A 16,008-nucleotide genomic window follows, 5' to 3' on the forward strand; every position below is an offset into this window, starting at 1 on the left:
CTTGATCTTCTACAATCTTCCAAGTCTCCTGTCATATCAGTCAATTTAAATTTCTTAAATTTATGATGCTTTTCTTTAATTTTATCTCTTTGTGAGCCAACCTGGTTTTTTACTTGCTGCTACTCTATTCTTTCTATAAGGAATATATGTACCTTGAATATTTAAAAATTTTCCACATCTGATCAGTGTCTCCAAATAACTCGGCTGCCCAATTCACAACAGATAATTCTTGTCGCATCTCTTCAAAATTTGCTTTTTTGAAATTTGTAACCAAAATATCATTATTCCTTATCTCCATATCCAGCAAAACATCGAACCTAATAAAGCAATGATCACTTCCACCCAGATGTTCCCCAATTTCCACCCTCTCAATCATTTCTGTATTTGAAGTTAACAATAAGTCTAAAATAGCATTGTTTCTAGTTGGTTCTTTGACTAACTGGTGAAGAAAGCCATCCTGAACAGTTTCCAAAAACCTTTCTCCCTCATGTTTTGACTCTAGAATTTCCCAATCTATATGCTTGAAATTAAATTCACCCATAATTATGAATTCATGAACAGCTGAAATCTTAATCTCTTTGTAAAGTTTCTTACTAATTTGAATAAGGAACAATACTGATAGAAAATTAAGTATAAATATTGTTTGAATAAAAAAAAGTTTTACTGAATTATACTGTGACTTTATGAGGCAAAATCACTTTACAATATACCTAATGTTTAGCCTGTATCAGAAACTATGAGAAATAGCAACACTACAAGTCTTGTGCTAACAGTTACAACTTGGTTTTCTATTAGCTGTATTAGCCTTGCATGATTAGAATAAACCCAAATCTAACATATACTTTGATTGGATAAAAGTAAAAGTATTAACCATATCATCATCTTTAAATATATATTTTAGGTTATATGTATGTAAAATCAACATTACATTCTAAGAATATACTTTTTTTTTTCAATATTAGTTTTGCAAAAGTCCATATTTTAAGACTGATCAAAACTCATTCAATTCTTTTGTCAATTGTTAAAGCAAATATATCAATCTCATGCCCTTTGCTATTTTCATGTGTTCTCTGCTAAGCTTTTCTTTTGCTTGTTTAGGATTCTGACATTTACTTTTGGTTACTTTAAGATCCCCTGGAGTAGTAGAAAATGTTTTTAGAACTCCACGATATTGAAGAGCAGTAGCAGCATCTGTAGTATCAGTTTCATTTTCATCTACAGTGGAAGATGTTGGCATTTCAGAAGGCCTAGTAACTCCCAACCGTTTGAACACAGAAGGGGTCTATTAGGAATACAAAAACACATTCATTTAAAATTAATAATGAAAAAAGTTAGGCTATGACAGAAAAATACAAATATATTCACTGATCATCTGATTTCTGTTTAAAAATCAACAAAACTACACAGATAAAATTCAAGATATCCTACTTGAAGTTGGTTGATCACATGTACCACCTGATCTAATGTAAGATCATAACAATTTAATTAAATCTTAACTTTGCCAACTAAGACACTGAACACACTCTGGACAGCCAACTCAATTACATGTAGGTTTTTTTTCTTTTTGATGGGGAGCAAAAAATTAGGGGCATAATCAAATATTCATTAGGTATTACAAGAAGAAAATTCTTAAAGCATATTCTTATGATAAAAAATCAAATAGCTGAGCAAAAGATGGTGGCATTGGTAACTGTTAGATTAAGAGAATGTTTTTTTTTTTCTGTTAAAACTTATTTAAGGAGCCATTTTATAGCTCTTACATTTAGGAAAAAGACTGAACTTTAAAGCAAAGCAAGACGGAACACCAAAATTGTGAGTTGACAAGTCAGGCAAAATTTTACAATCAGTCTTTAGTCATAAGAACATAGTCTTAGGGAAATGTATTATATTTTAACTAATATTATCAGTCCTTGTTTTTAATGATGTTATACATTAAAAGAAATAGGTACAATACTGAAAAACACAAAATTCCATGATTTAATACTACATCCTTTAAAGATAAATTAATACAGATTAGTAATCTGCAAGTAGAAATACTGGAAAAGTGAACATTTTGTTTAAGGTATATCAATTTTGTTAGTTAATTTTATTGTTTTCTGTCAGTCAGTTTAAATAGAGAACTTTCGACACTTCTTAATGTGCACGTTTCACAGTTATAAAAAATACATTACATGACTGCAGAATAGTTTCCATTGCAAAAGGCTCTGTCATATGGCTGTCGTGTTCAAAACACACCTCTTCTCCCTGCATACATTCCATAATCCAACTAGTGTACAGGACCCATGGTTTCCTAATGCCCACTTCAATAGTCTGAGTCTGATCAAATAGAAATCTCTAAGCACTGTACCTGGAAACTTGGCAGGTATGTCCTTGCATGGAATAGCATACAGAGATCTGTGATTTTCCCATGTACTGTTGCCTAGGGCATGTGAATGGCTTTTAGCACTGACTTTTATGTTTGTGGATTCTCAACTATTACAAGATAATGCACTTTGTTTACCACAGTTGGGGTACGACTTGTTGCAGGTCAGCTGGATGGTATTGGCACCCAAAGTTGAACCACATTCCTTTGTTTTCCAATGCCATTAAGTGCAAGGCATATCCCCATCTTGTAAATTCTAAATCCTCATCTGAACACATCTTTATGATCTAAGTGTATGAATATTTTATGTTGGAAAATGGCTGTTACGTATTCTTCCCAAAATTAATAATTTTTTCGGTAGCATCACACTACCTACAAAATGCCAAAAAATGGCAAAATATAGTTCAGAAACATTATGTTCCACCATGATTTCACATCATGTGGCTTTTTCATGACTTGCTGAGCTGCATAATCAAAATTACAATATAATGTATTAAATGCTTTGTATTCTTGTAATATGTCATGTTTGTGTTGTGATGTTGTTTTAATAATGTGGCCAGGATGTAAGTACATAATTCTATGCAGTAGCAAACTGCTGTGACTAACTGGTATCCTTCATTGTATTTAAACACTTGACACTTACGCATACCCTTTTCAGAAGTAAGTCTAGTGTGACCTACAGTGTTAGGTTGAATAAAACAAATCTATGATTTGTCTGTGGAGCAAACAAATCAGAATTACACAATCACAGATTTATTAGATATCTTTATGACTGAGTAAATGAATATGTTGTAGAAGATTTGAATGTAACTAGTTTGAATGAATAGCAAAATACAGAATTGGGTATAAATTAATGAGTAATTATTATTAAGTTTATAATGTAATTTTGTTGACAAGTGTTACCACTTTGTCTACTAGCTGCAATATGCAAGAATGGCTTCACACAATTTAGTCAATTGACACCTATAGGTACTGAACTAAAGAGCTTTACTGAAGCAAATATTAGCTTGCTTTAATTTTTTTTACTTCCTTTCTAATGGAATTGGAGAAATGTAAAAAAACAACAAAAAAACTGCTCACGTAGAACCCCTGGTAGCAAATAATGATACTAAATATAATATAGATGTTACGTTGACAGTGTTCATACCAAATATAGAGCATATATGTCCAAACAAATGTAAGACTTGGGAGTCCTCTAGTTTTTAACTTTTTTTTATCTATAAATACTTCTAATGGAAAACAAACAAAACAATAGAAATAATGTCGTAGTATAGGCATACCATAAACCAGTAGCATATTTATTTTATGCACTTGAACACCACAATAATTTTGTTGACAAGTGTCACCACTTTGCCTGCTAGCTACAATATGCAAAAATGGCTTCACACAATTAAGTCAATTGGCACCTATAGGTACTGAACTAAAGAGCTTTACTGAAGCATATATTAGCTTGCTTAACTGTTGTGATCATAACAGGGTTCCCGTAACAGTGAAACTAGGGCAAATGAGAGGAGGCATGCAACAGACAAATTCCACAATGTCAAAAACCAAGAAATTATGCTGTAATGCTAGCAAAGCACTGTACAACAGGCACTTTTGCTGAGCTAGCAGAGACAGAAGTTGACAGGCCTAGTGAAGATATTTCCAAAGTGTGCCATCATAATCCTGCTATTCTTGCTGTGCACCTCTCCCACTTGTCTCATTTCACCCTCTTTGTTTGTCTATGTCTGCTCATCAGGCACAAGGATGAAGTGGAAAATGAAGAAGTAGAAGAAAATGTGGCCAATGCCATATTACTTGCATAGATAAAGAGAATTGTGATATAATGCACTTGCACTTGTTGCAGCTGTTTTTCATGGATGAAGAGACAGAACTATAACAGTTATTACTCAATGATACTGTAGCAGAAGAAGAATAGGACGGAAAAGAAAAGGAAGACTGGACAAGTTCCCAAACATTTTCCAATCATCATTTTTTATTTTCCTTATCACTCAATCATAATGAGATGTTGAATGGGGCACCAATTACCAACAATCCCTAATATGTATTATGAGTGATCGTCATGGGAGGCATGCCCACTCCTTCTGGATTCCACCTACTTACCATCTTGTATTATGAGCATGAGAGGTTGTAGCACACAAAACTATATTGATTTGAGATTTTCAGATCATTCCCTTTTCCAGACTTCAGTCGTTTTTTGGAAAAGCAGATTCCCAGTATGGGTAGGGGCTATTTTGTTCTGGTTGACTCATGCATAGGATGTTAAAATTACATTTATTAAGAAATCTGATCTTTTGTGTACAACAGAAATGTAAAATTTGCTAAAAGCTTGCCAAATTTCAGGAAGATACACATGGTAAACTGAGGATTATAGTAAACATTAATTCTCTAATAAAGGATCTGTCCAACAGATTGATCCCTTGCATGTAAGGTTAATTGAATAGTGGGATTTGACCCTCACTTTTATAATGCATCTAAAGCCTCAAAGCATGTACTGCAATTTTGCAGCAACAGGACATGAGCCATGGACAATGAAATAAAATAATAAGATGAGGAGAGTGACTAATCTTTAACATTACTTGAATTTTGTCTCAAAGTAACAATAGCAATTCAATTTGTACATTCACACTTGATCTTTAATAATAATGATGTTTTTTTAAAATGTAGGTACAGTTAAAACCTAGATTATTCACATATTTACAAGCTCAAAACAAAGTTGTCAGTTGATATAAATTATAAACACTAGATTTAAAAAACCTATGTATACCTAGATTTAGAATGATATGTGAGGACTCTTGAGCTTCAATCTAAACTTCTACTACAAAATTTTGGTTCAATTATTCAAAAAAAAAGAAAAAAAAAAAGCTGTAATTGTTATATATGAGTATCAAGTATTATATGTATAGGAGCAGCAATCTTAAATTATGAAAATAAAATGTACAAGCTATAAATTATGACATAGTTGAAAGTCATTTTTCTCTCTCCTACCTTTTATTTACTCTAAGAGAGAATATTAAAAGTTTGTTATTATATTTTATTTACTAAAAGGAAGAAAGTCATCTCTGTCTGAACTACAATGACCATACTAAAAAGGAAATTTTGCATTCATACCAAAATAACAAAGGAAAACTTGTAAAACTATTTTATTCTACTAAAAATACTTAAGACTGATGTTTGAAAAATACCTTTTGTTCTTCAAGATCAGTTGAGCTGCTGACAGCACTCTCTCCCAGTCTGTCAAATACAGATCGCTTAGCTAAATAAGAAGAATAAAAAGGTTATAAAAGTATTACTTTCTTAGTAGGACAAGTTACAACAAAGTTTAATCTATAAATACACTAAGCTTAGTTATTAAAAGATTAGTGGTTCAATATATAACCTCAAAAGTTATAAAGTTAAACCAGTTTATTGTTCAATAGAAAAAACAGAAATGAATAACAGGTCATTTATTTGAATGGAAAAAAGCAAAATAAAAATTATTACTTGAAATGTAACTGACCAACAATGCTAAGCCAATCTGGACAACTGGTGTGCACTAATCAGTTTGTATACAAGCAGCATATTGTAGGTTTTGGTTGAAGAACAATGATTTAATTCCAAACATTTCTGATCATTTTATTTTATTTTTTCATTATTTAAAAGCTAAACCAAAAGAAACTTTGTAATTCATATTATTCCTCTAAAAATCTTATATTCAATTAGCCGAACAGTTTGACTGATTAATATTAACTTCTTCTTGGAGCAAGCTATGTACTTAGGAGCAAAACTAAAAATCAACCTGGCAATCAGTATATCTAATTAAATATACTTTTCTTACATTTATACTTAAAAAGATTAAAATGTAATGTTTTATCAGTTGGATAATACCATCATTGTTAATATTGTCCAACATAATCCTAATAATACCTAATGAGGTTCAACCAACTTAGGAGATTTAAGTTAGTTCTAAATACATATATTAAGCTGACAAACCAAACTATTTACTACAACAAAAGTATAATAACAATAAATAACAGAAGTAAAAAGTAATGACACTTGAAATATTACACAGTATAACCAATACTATTAATGAAAGTCACAATAATAGAGTAGAACTTACTTTAGAACACAGAAACACTAGATGTTGGCTTGAACTACTGTCATAGAAGTAAATTTCTTTGAAAAATGTAACCTAGTATAACATGCCTGATTTTTCTTTACATTTCTCTAATACGTCTTTTGACCAAATAAAACTCATTAAACCGCTCCTACAGTCTAATGTTAGAAAAGAGTGACAAATTTATGATACATTACTATTTAAACTGCATCATATTAGTACAGTATTTTTTCTAAAGTACAATCAAAAATTAATGTTTATCAAAGTACAAATTTATAAATAAAAATTAATACCAGAACCACCCATGAAAATATAACAATGTTAAATTTAAGAAAAGAACATGCTAAACATACTATGTGTTGTGTCTAACACTATCATTCTTACTTTAACTAACATCTGACAAGCACATAGAGCTGGCTGCAGGAAGTAGTAAATGTACTCCACTAGAACAACAACAGTGGAGTTAATACTGGAGATTGTGAGTGAACCACTGTCATATGAAATTGGATCCCCACTGAGAGAGAGTGTGTGCAATGAGTTACTAGGACTAAAGACAGCAAGAGTGAGCCAGGTGTAAGGACAAGACCACACATGATGCTGTCTGTTTATATTTTGTTTTAGTTGAGGAACTTATAATTTATTGGAATGTGTATAAAAATCATGGTACACAATTGAAGGTGCCATGAAATGCATGGATGATAATAGAGATGACTGAAAAACTCACTATACTAGAGTCTCTGGGCAGACTTGAAAATGGTAATTGGAGGGAGGCATAGACCAGAAGCACAAGAAACTTCTCAATGATGTAAGTAAAGTGAGATGAATGTTTTAGGTGTAGTGCATATACCAACCTGTAAGATCTCCCCCAAAGGCCAATGACGAAAAGAGGTAAGAGAGGCTGTGATATGCTGAACCTGGTGGGAGGAGACACAAAAGAGTGTATGGTCAAACTCACTCAATGAAAAATATGTGAGATGGATGAGCTGGCAAATCCAACCAATTAAAGTGGAAGGGGGCAAGTCTCGAGAGAAGAAGGTCTGCCACAGAAAAATAGGTGATGGTGGTTTCCACACACACATACAAAAAAAAACGGCTGAGCAAGATGGCAATGGACAGCCTATACAGGACACAAAGGATGATTGGGATTGAATAGATCACACAATACAATGTAGAGAGGAGATGGGTTGGAATAAACATCCAACAGAGAATATGGAGGCATAAAAGTCTGAAGCCAGATGTGGGAAGATGATTGCTCACAACAATTAATTAATAAGAAATAATAAGAAAGAAGTAATTAGAATACAATACATCAATGGGGGGAGACAGCAAAACTGTCCTTAAAGATAGCATTCCAACCTTCAATATGATGTATGGACATAATTACCAAGATGTGAAGGTATAACTGTACTAAGTCTAACCTTAATTATTAATATAGCTCCCATCCTCCACCGGCATACAGCAAAAGGTGGTAAAGATGTGGGATGTTTTGGGCTAGAGCACCCACATCTGCTTCTTTTTTTTCCTTCTTTCTTTTTCTAAGTATGTGAGGCTATTGAGGTTAAACTGGATAGAAGTTTAACCTCCAACACAATTTGGGTATTACTTCTGCTGGTGCCTCAAAAAAACAGGGCACATTACATAATGACCTACCTTATGCTTTGTGCCCCAGTGTTGGATGTTTATTTTTTTGTTATTTGTTTCTCTCTCTCTCTCTATGAAATTACATTTAATTATATTTCATCTAAGGGTTGGATATACTGTGTAAAATATTTTTTGTAGCTTACTTAAATAATTGGTATTAAATAAAGATGTGTGTTGCTGTATTAATTTATGCACATGCTCATTTCATTTTATTTGTATTTAATTTATGGACACTAACTATCCATCATGTATCAACTATATTTAGCTTAGCTAGCTGTTTATTAGTTTTTTTTACTGACTACAGGTGTTATAAAATGTAGTAATAAGCAATGCCTCACATGTCCTTTTCTTAGTTCTTTTGATCTGATTATTTATAACTATTCCTTTTGTAAAGTAAAAAATGTAATTTGTTTATTAACATGTGGTATATGTAATATACAATATGTTGGACAAATGTTTAATCTTCTACATTTAAACAGAAATCTGCACTGTTCTCAAAGTAAAAAATAATGTAGTAAATTCAGTTGAATTAAAACATTTCAGAATTCATCCCTATGCTTCAGTAGTGATTATAGTTTTGGAAAACTTAATAAAGGAACAAATAGCATACAAAATGAAAAATGTTTACATTCTTAAACACAAAACTTTATATCCTTATGGTTTGATTCAAGACTATAATGGTACTACTGCTATAAATTTAAGTAATAACAATTGTATTGGTCATTTATTTTGTTTAGATAGTATTAACCCTTTCATGACAGGCTTGGTATAAAATACACGAGTTCGTATACACATTTGCACATGTGTATCTTCATAAAATTTGGTAGACTTTTGGTAATGATTCTAAATCTTTTTACACAAAAAATCAGATTTTTTAATGATATGTTTGTAAAAATATCGAGTCTGTTTCATTACTAGTTTGAGTGCAAAGTGATTTTCATGTCATGATTAAAAACTATTCTTCGTCCAAAAAATCTCACACATTATTTGTGTAATTTCTAAAACCTCCTAAGTACATTTCAAAAATTTGTTTTCAGTAAAACTTTATATTTTGTCTGTTATTTTCTCTACCCTAACTATATGGGGTTTGTCAATTTGTAACCACCGTAAAAAATTAGGAAATAAATATAAATTCTGCTTTTTTCATTCTAGAATGACTACAGATTATAACACAAAAACACCAACGGTTAGTCTAAATAGCTTAAGTCTCATAACATTATACATTTATATATATTTATCATTTTTATTATATTTTCCTTCCAGTCATGCCTGACTAATGATACAGAAGTTACAATGACGTGGCACATGTGCACTCATGTTACCATATCCAATAATATAAAACTGACCTTTAGTGTTTACAAAGTGACCTGTCTTGGCTGTGTTTTAGTGGAATACTATTTTGTAAAATAGACACATTTCAATTATTATACATTATATATGTATATAGATTAATATTATTTACAAAGTTCTTGAACTTATTTTTCTTAAAACACAGAACAGTAAATGAAAAAGTAAAGCAAACAATCATCTCTTCTAGTTACGACCTTTATAATCGTTTGCTGCTTGTTGTAGGTTGCTAAGCCTTATGAAATTTCCCACGTGGAGGATGTAAAAACAAATATTTTTGTAGGTTTTATATATATATAAATTTTAATTAACCAAAAAATAATAATAAATTACTATATCGATACCATAATTTATCAACTGCAGTAACTAACCTGTATTTGGTTCTAAAAAAATATGAAATATCGAGCTCACTAAAGACTTACCTCATCGTTTGAAATCTTGTGTAAAAAGAATGAAATCACTACAATAACACATCAAAATGGCTGAGAAAAAAACACTAGGGGGACATTCTTAGCTTTTGATTGGTTATTCATGTCATATAGAGAAGTAAGTGTATATAAGGGACCATTTCCAAAAATGAAAAGAGGTGGGCAGAGTTTGTGTTTGATTCAGTACAGGAGCGATTTCTTAGGAAATAGAAAAGATAAGACATTCTTATTTTATGTTCTAGCTTGTCAATATCGGTAGTTTGAGTTCCTAATTCGTACAAAACTGTATATTTTGTATTTTGACATCACAAACGTTAATTTGAACCGGTGCTGCATTCAACATACCACGTGACACACAAAAATCTATGTTTAGCTGTGTTTTTTTAATATTTACTTTTAAACTAAAAAATTAACTAATGTATAATACTAAGATTTGAATTATAATATACTATTTGGTACCAAACTTACGGACATAGATTCATAAAATAGTTGTTCAATAAAATTTTGAATGCAAGTCAACAAACGTGATGACATGGCCTTTGACATGTGACTCGTTGAGATAGGGATAATGATTTGGTAATGATGATAAATTCATTAACAGATCAATTTATTGATCTACCTATAAAAATATAAAAATCAACTTTTACTGCTAATAATATTAAAAACATACTCCGTGTCTCCTTATATGATAATTATATTTATTTTGATAAGAGCATTTATAAACAGTTAGTGGGTATATGAATGGATTCTAATTATTGAAGTTGTGTTGCTAATTTATATGTTTATTATTATGAAAATAAATTTAGAAATACTTTTCCCAAGTCTGCAATTATCTCCTTAACATATAGATGTATTGATGATTTAATTAGTATTAATAATTTAGTAATAAGTAAATATAGTGGGTAACATATATCCTACAGTTCTACAGATTATTAGTATTAACAATCCAGTAACAAGTAATTATACTGGTAAAATACATTCTACAGTTCTAGACCAAGAACACCTCCACATCAAATATTGAAGCACATTATTTAAATTGAAATATTAAGGTAATTAATAATTGTAGTAATATTAATGTTTATGATAAAAGAAATGATTTCACATTTCAAATTGTTCCTCTCCAAATAGTAATGTAGCAATAAATGCCATACAGAGTATTATAAATTCAAGTTTCTTAGGTTTTTAAAATTTGTATCAATGTACAATTTTTAATATCTAATATTAATATGTTACTATAGAAACTGATCTTTAATGGCTTTGATGAAAAAACATTAATTAGATATTTTAAAATATTTTATACTGACTATAAAAAGTATTTATATAAATTTGAAAATAGTGATATAAACAAAATTATAATATACACAATAAAAATAATTTCTACAATGTATTGGAGGGGAAATAATTAGAATTACTAATTTGTAGATTTCATATCTTATATAAGTGGATTAATGTAGTTGGATCACCTTCCCTATATAAGACCTGCTACTGTTTGGATCTCTTTGGAATCATTGAAGATGCAGATAGTAGCATGGAAGGGTGGAGGATTGGGGCTATACTTATAATTAAGGTTGAGCTTTAGTATAATAGTACCTTAACACCTTGGTAATTATGTCCAAATGTCATATTGGGGGCTAGAATGCTAACTTCAAGGGCAGTCTTGCAGCCTAGTAATTATGTCCAAATGTCATATTGGGGCTGGAATGCTAACTTCAAGGGCAGTCTTGCAGCCTAGTAATTATGTCCAAATGTCATATTGGGGCTGGAATGCTAACTTCAAGGGCAGTCTTGCAGCCTCCCCCATTGATGTATTGTGTTCTGATTATTTCTTTTTTATTATTGTTTTTATTTTAACTTAGTGTATATTATTTATTTTTTGTGAGCAACCACATTACCATATCTTGCTGCAGATAGCAATAAATGGTAAAGATGTGGGATTTTTGTGGGCTAGAGCACCTACATCTGCTCCTTTTTTTCTTTCTTTCATCTCTTAAGCATATGGGGCTGGTGAAGTTGATGTTAAACTGGATAGAAAGTGTACTCTCAATGCAATTTGGGTCTTACTTCCATTGGTACTTGAATTTGTGCCCCAATGTTTGATGTCTGTTTTGTGGCAAAATTTTCTTTTTCTCTCTCTATAAAATTACGTTTAATTATATATCATTAAATACATCTTTTATTAAGTATTCTGTAAATCAAGAAAGACTCACACAATCCAGCTCCAGGTAAACCTTGCTTTTTAAGAATGTTTCTAGTTTTCTCTGTAGTTCCAATAGGCATTTTAATCTTGTATCCACCTTCATGTTCTGGAAGGACTCGTCTAACCTTTGGAATTAGTGCTTCCTCCTCACTCTTTCTTTTTATGGATAACTTTATCGGTGTTGCACCTAGAAATATGAAATTACACTGAAATAGAATGTTATCACACTAAACACAGGATAAAAACACTTAACTTCACTAAAGAGGTAAAGAAGAAAAGCAATTACAAGAAAAAATGTTGGTCATCATCATTACTTATATTCTAGGTAAAATAATGTAAATATACTTTTTTCCATAATTAATCAGAAGATTTATAATTCTATTTTACATATTTTACTTTAAAAAAAAAAGAGCCTCTTGCAAAATAAGCATATTAGTCCTACTATAACACTGCTCCTCCTCAACATGTATAGATATGGTACAAGTTTTTGAAACAAAGAAGTACTGATATTGCTGTAATAGTGGTCCACATCAAATATCACCAAGTATCCATGTGAATTAACTTTTTTAGGGCCAATTGTAAGATCTCACAAGGGACAAAAACTTAACATGTAAAGATGGTTGAATTCAATGTAATTAGAAAAAACAAAAGGTTGCAGTGATTGGATAAAATTCTTTGAAGCTACAGGTTATGTAGCTTCTGTGAAATAAAATAACTTGTTCTTTTGTGTTATAGTTCTATAAATTCTCAGCTTTGGAAATTTGGAAAGATTTCTTTGTGAAATGTTTTCAAGAAATGCTTCTCTTTGTTGTAGATTTCAATTACTAATTTTTGGTCAAATTATATTGTTGCAAAGATTTCAAGTATATATTTTTTATAAAACTGGATATTGTATTCTTGTTTTGATTTGAAAAATACCACATACAGTTTCTCTATATTTATGATATCCAGTGTCCAATAAACACTTTTTTTTACCATATAAAAATTATAAGCAGGCCAACTTTTTTATATTCATTTATATAAATTTATTTACATTTCTTTCAGTCTTTGCCCATTCAAACTTAGGTTGAAAAGGCCTAATATAAACATAGCCGAAAAAACAGAGGCCTTGTTGGAAAAATGATCTAAAATGATCTAACAATTCTCAAACTGATCTAATTCCACAAAGAAAACATTACTTTTTCTACCATAATGCAATATCATAATTTATACGAAGTATAGAAAGATGAAATAAGCTTTTCACAAGCTTTAAAAAAATCAGGATGTAATTGTAGTGGAAGTTATTTATAAGTATGTTTTCATCTAGCAACATACCATCAACCTAACCTTGTATAATTTTTTTCTAATTTCTGTGCGAGTCTCTACTGAACTGGAAGCTATATTGGTTCATATTGTTGAAAAGAACAGAAAAAGAACTTTTGTTATATGTTTAGATCACTATCCTACAACTTCTCCAAGCTGAAACAGGGGCAATTCACATGCACCATGACAATCGAGGTGGAGAAACTGACTGGCTAAAATCAATAAAGCTATACTTGTATTGAAGTTTAAATAAAATTCAACTTGGTGTTATTTTGCTCACAATTATGTTTACTTTTACCCTCAAGAGCTATAAGTATTGCATTATGTTCAGGAAAATTTTAGGAATTTCACAAATACAAATGTTTTCATTTAGAGAAAGGTGAAGTCAAGACAAAATCAAATCCATAAAATTAAATAAATACAACTTTTTTACAAAATAAATTTCATCTAATTTGTGGAAGAAATACAAGTATTCTTATATTATATTATATAGTATATTAATTCACTGGTGTAATTTTGCTCTCAGACAATTGATGCATTCCACTGGGTGCCAAAGGGTTAATCAGTTAGGATTTTGAAGGTATGCATAATAGTTTGTAATTATACTGTTTAATTGTAACATCCTAAAATAGTTACTTCTTAGGTCATATATTACTAATTTTTGATTTTTCAAATATTAGCTATTTTTTTTTATAAATGATTATTATGGATTAATGTATTAACTCTTAAATTACTCTAACCAAATGTACAGAGCTAGACATACAGTACAATGTTTTTTAGGTTGGCATGGACAATATGGTGGTGGCATCTTTGTTACTTTTCTAATATCAATATATTTCAACAATAAATCATTAAATAATTTTATCCATTACTGCGCATTGAAGGTTAATAATTAAATGTCCTGAGTGTTATTCTTATCAGATGAAACAGTCTTGCACATTTCCATTGATGAAAAAAATCTTAATGTTTGTAGCCAGTAATATAAGGCCCTGAGTTAAGGAAACATCTTTTGCATATCTTTCATATGATTGCATAATCAGTAGTTACTGCTATTCAGAGTCTATATTTCTTGACTCAGTTTGTTTCTTGTGGCTAGACAGTGTAATTAATGGCCTGTCAAAATATTTTTTAAGCCTAAAAGTGTTAAACTGCTTAAGAAACAAAGGTGAAAATAGGCACCAACCACCTTACAAAGACAGTAGAACTTTACTGAAATGGATTCTAATACAGAAAGCAAAGGCCACACCAAAGTAATTTTGATAGATGAAAACTGCCACTCCTATTTTAACATTTTTTTTTGTTTGCAAATATGGAAATCTGAATTGTCCGGACACAATTTAAGTCAAGTTTATAATTATTTTCACATTTTCAGTTTAGCAACGTAAATAACCAACATACTCATAAATTGTAATGAGTGGGATAAATGTTATAACAAATTTATGGAAAATTTCTAAAACTGAACACTCATTAATGTGTCCAGTGGAGTAATTCATTGGAAGAGTTGTTCAGAAGTGTGGTCAGGGACAAACAGTCCTTTCTAGAAACTTAGGTGCAATGTTCCATACCATACTGGGCCTAGGATTTCTTATGAAATTTGTGAAAAAAAAAAAGCAGTGCAATAGATATCCTGATGCAGTTGGCAAAAATCACACACTATTCTCTCAAAATTGATCACCAAGAAAGGTTAACAGCCCACAGAGATTGTAAAATGAAAACAATTCTATTTTAGTATACAGCTAGACCTTCATCAAACTCTATACATATTAATATCAAAACCTGTGAGGAAACTGAGGCTTTTAATTGGTTTCTAAACTGTTAAGCATGAAAACATTTATGGTTTCAAGATGAAATATTTGTTTCCTTCATGAATTTTATTTTTTTAAAAAAAAGGTAAAAAATTTGTAGATCTAATTTTTTGTGTGTAACCTAAGGTGGAGATGTTTCAGAAGTCCTCTATATACAGAAATTTTTCATCTAAATAGTATATACTTATACAATATACAATCTTGTTTTATGAAAATTTGAGTTTTAGAATCAAATCATACCAAAAATAAGCATAGTCCATGAACATTTAAACCTTGTGTTTACTTTAAGCCACAATTAGGCATGATTCCTCACTGTACCTTAATTTTTTTCCCATGCATCTCTACATTAGTCAAGTTTGTGCAGCTTAGTACTGCAGCCAAGCATCACTTAGCCACACATTTTGAAAACCTTCACATTACTACAACCATTTCCATATATATGTATATATATAGTGAATTTCAAACTTGAAATTCCTCTAACAGCTCATAAATGGTTTAATAAGCGAATACACATGAAATTAAATACAAAATGAAGCCAATGAACCATATATGCTTACTTTAATAGAAAAACTCAATCAAAACAATATAAAAGTATACAGATAGGCATTATAGTTTCTTAGTTATGTAACCAAGCATTATCTCAGCCAAGAAGAATCCTATAAGGTGGGAAACACCATTTTTGATGTAAACTACATTTCATACAGAAAAGTAAAAAACATAAGTGAGATAAATAACATTAATTTGGTTTTCTTGCACAGATTAAATCACTCCTATCAGTATCACATTATAACAAGTTTTTCTCATAATGACACAAATTCTTATAAAAAACA

General features: G+C 30.6%; 1 protein-coding gene across 4 annotated transcripts in view; it reads right to left on the bottom strand.

Moving 5' to 3' along the window:
• Positions 1–16,008, bottom strand: part of LOC106472155 (uncharacterized protein C19orf47-like) — a 52,619-nt gene that overhangs the window by 5,371 nt on the left and 31,240 nt on the right. For all 4 annotated transcript variants that reach the window (XM_022400756.1, XM_022400757.1, XM_022400754.1 and 1 more), the window contains 3 exons: positions 12,082–12,258; positions 5,548–5,618; positions 1,114–1,282 (listed from right to left, as the gene is read on the bottom strand). In XM_022400756.1, coding sequence (XP_022256464.1) covers positions 1,114–1,282; positions 5,548–5,618; positions 12,082–12,258 — 417 coding nt within the window. The remainder of the gene's footprint in view (positions 1–1,113; positions 1,283–5,547; positions 5,619–12,081; positions 12,259–16,008) is intronic.

The sequence above is a fragment of the Limulus polyphemus genome, unplaced genomic scaffold (assembly GCF_000517525.1).
Source record: "Limulus polyphemus unplaced genomic scaffold, Limulus_polyphemus-2.1.2 Scaffold5121, whole genome shotgun sequence".
Lineage (NCBI taxonomy): Eukaryota > Metazoa > Arthropoda > Merostomata > Xiphosura > Limulidae > Limulus > Limulus polyphemus.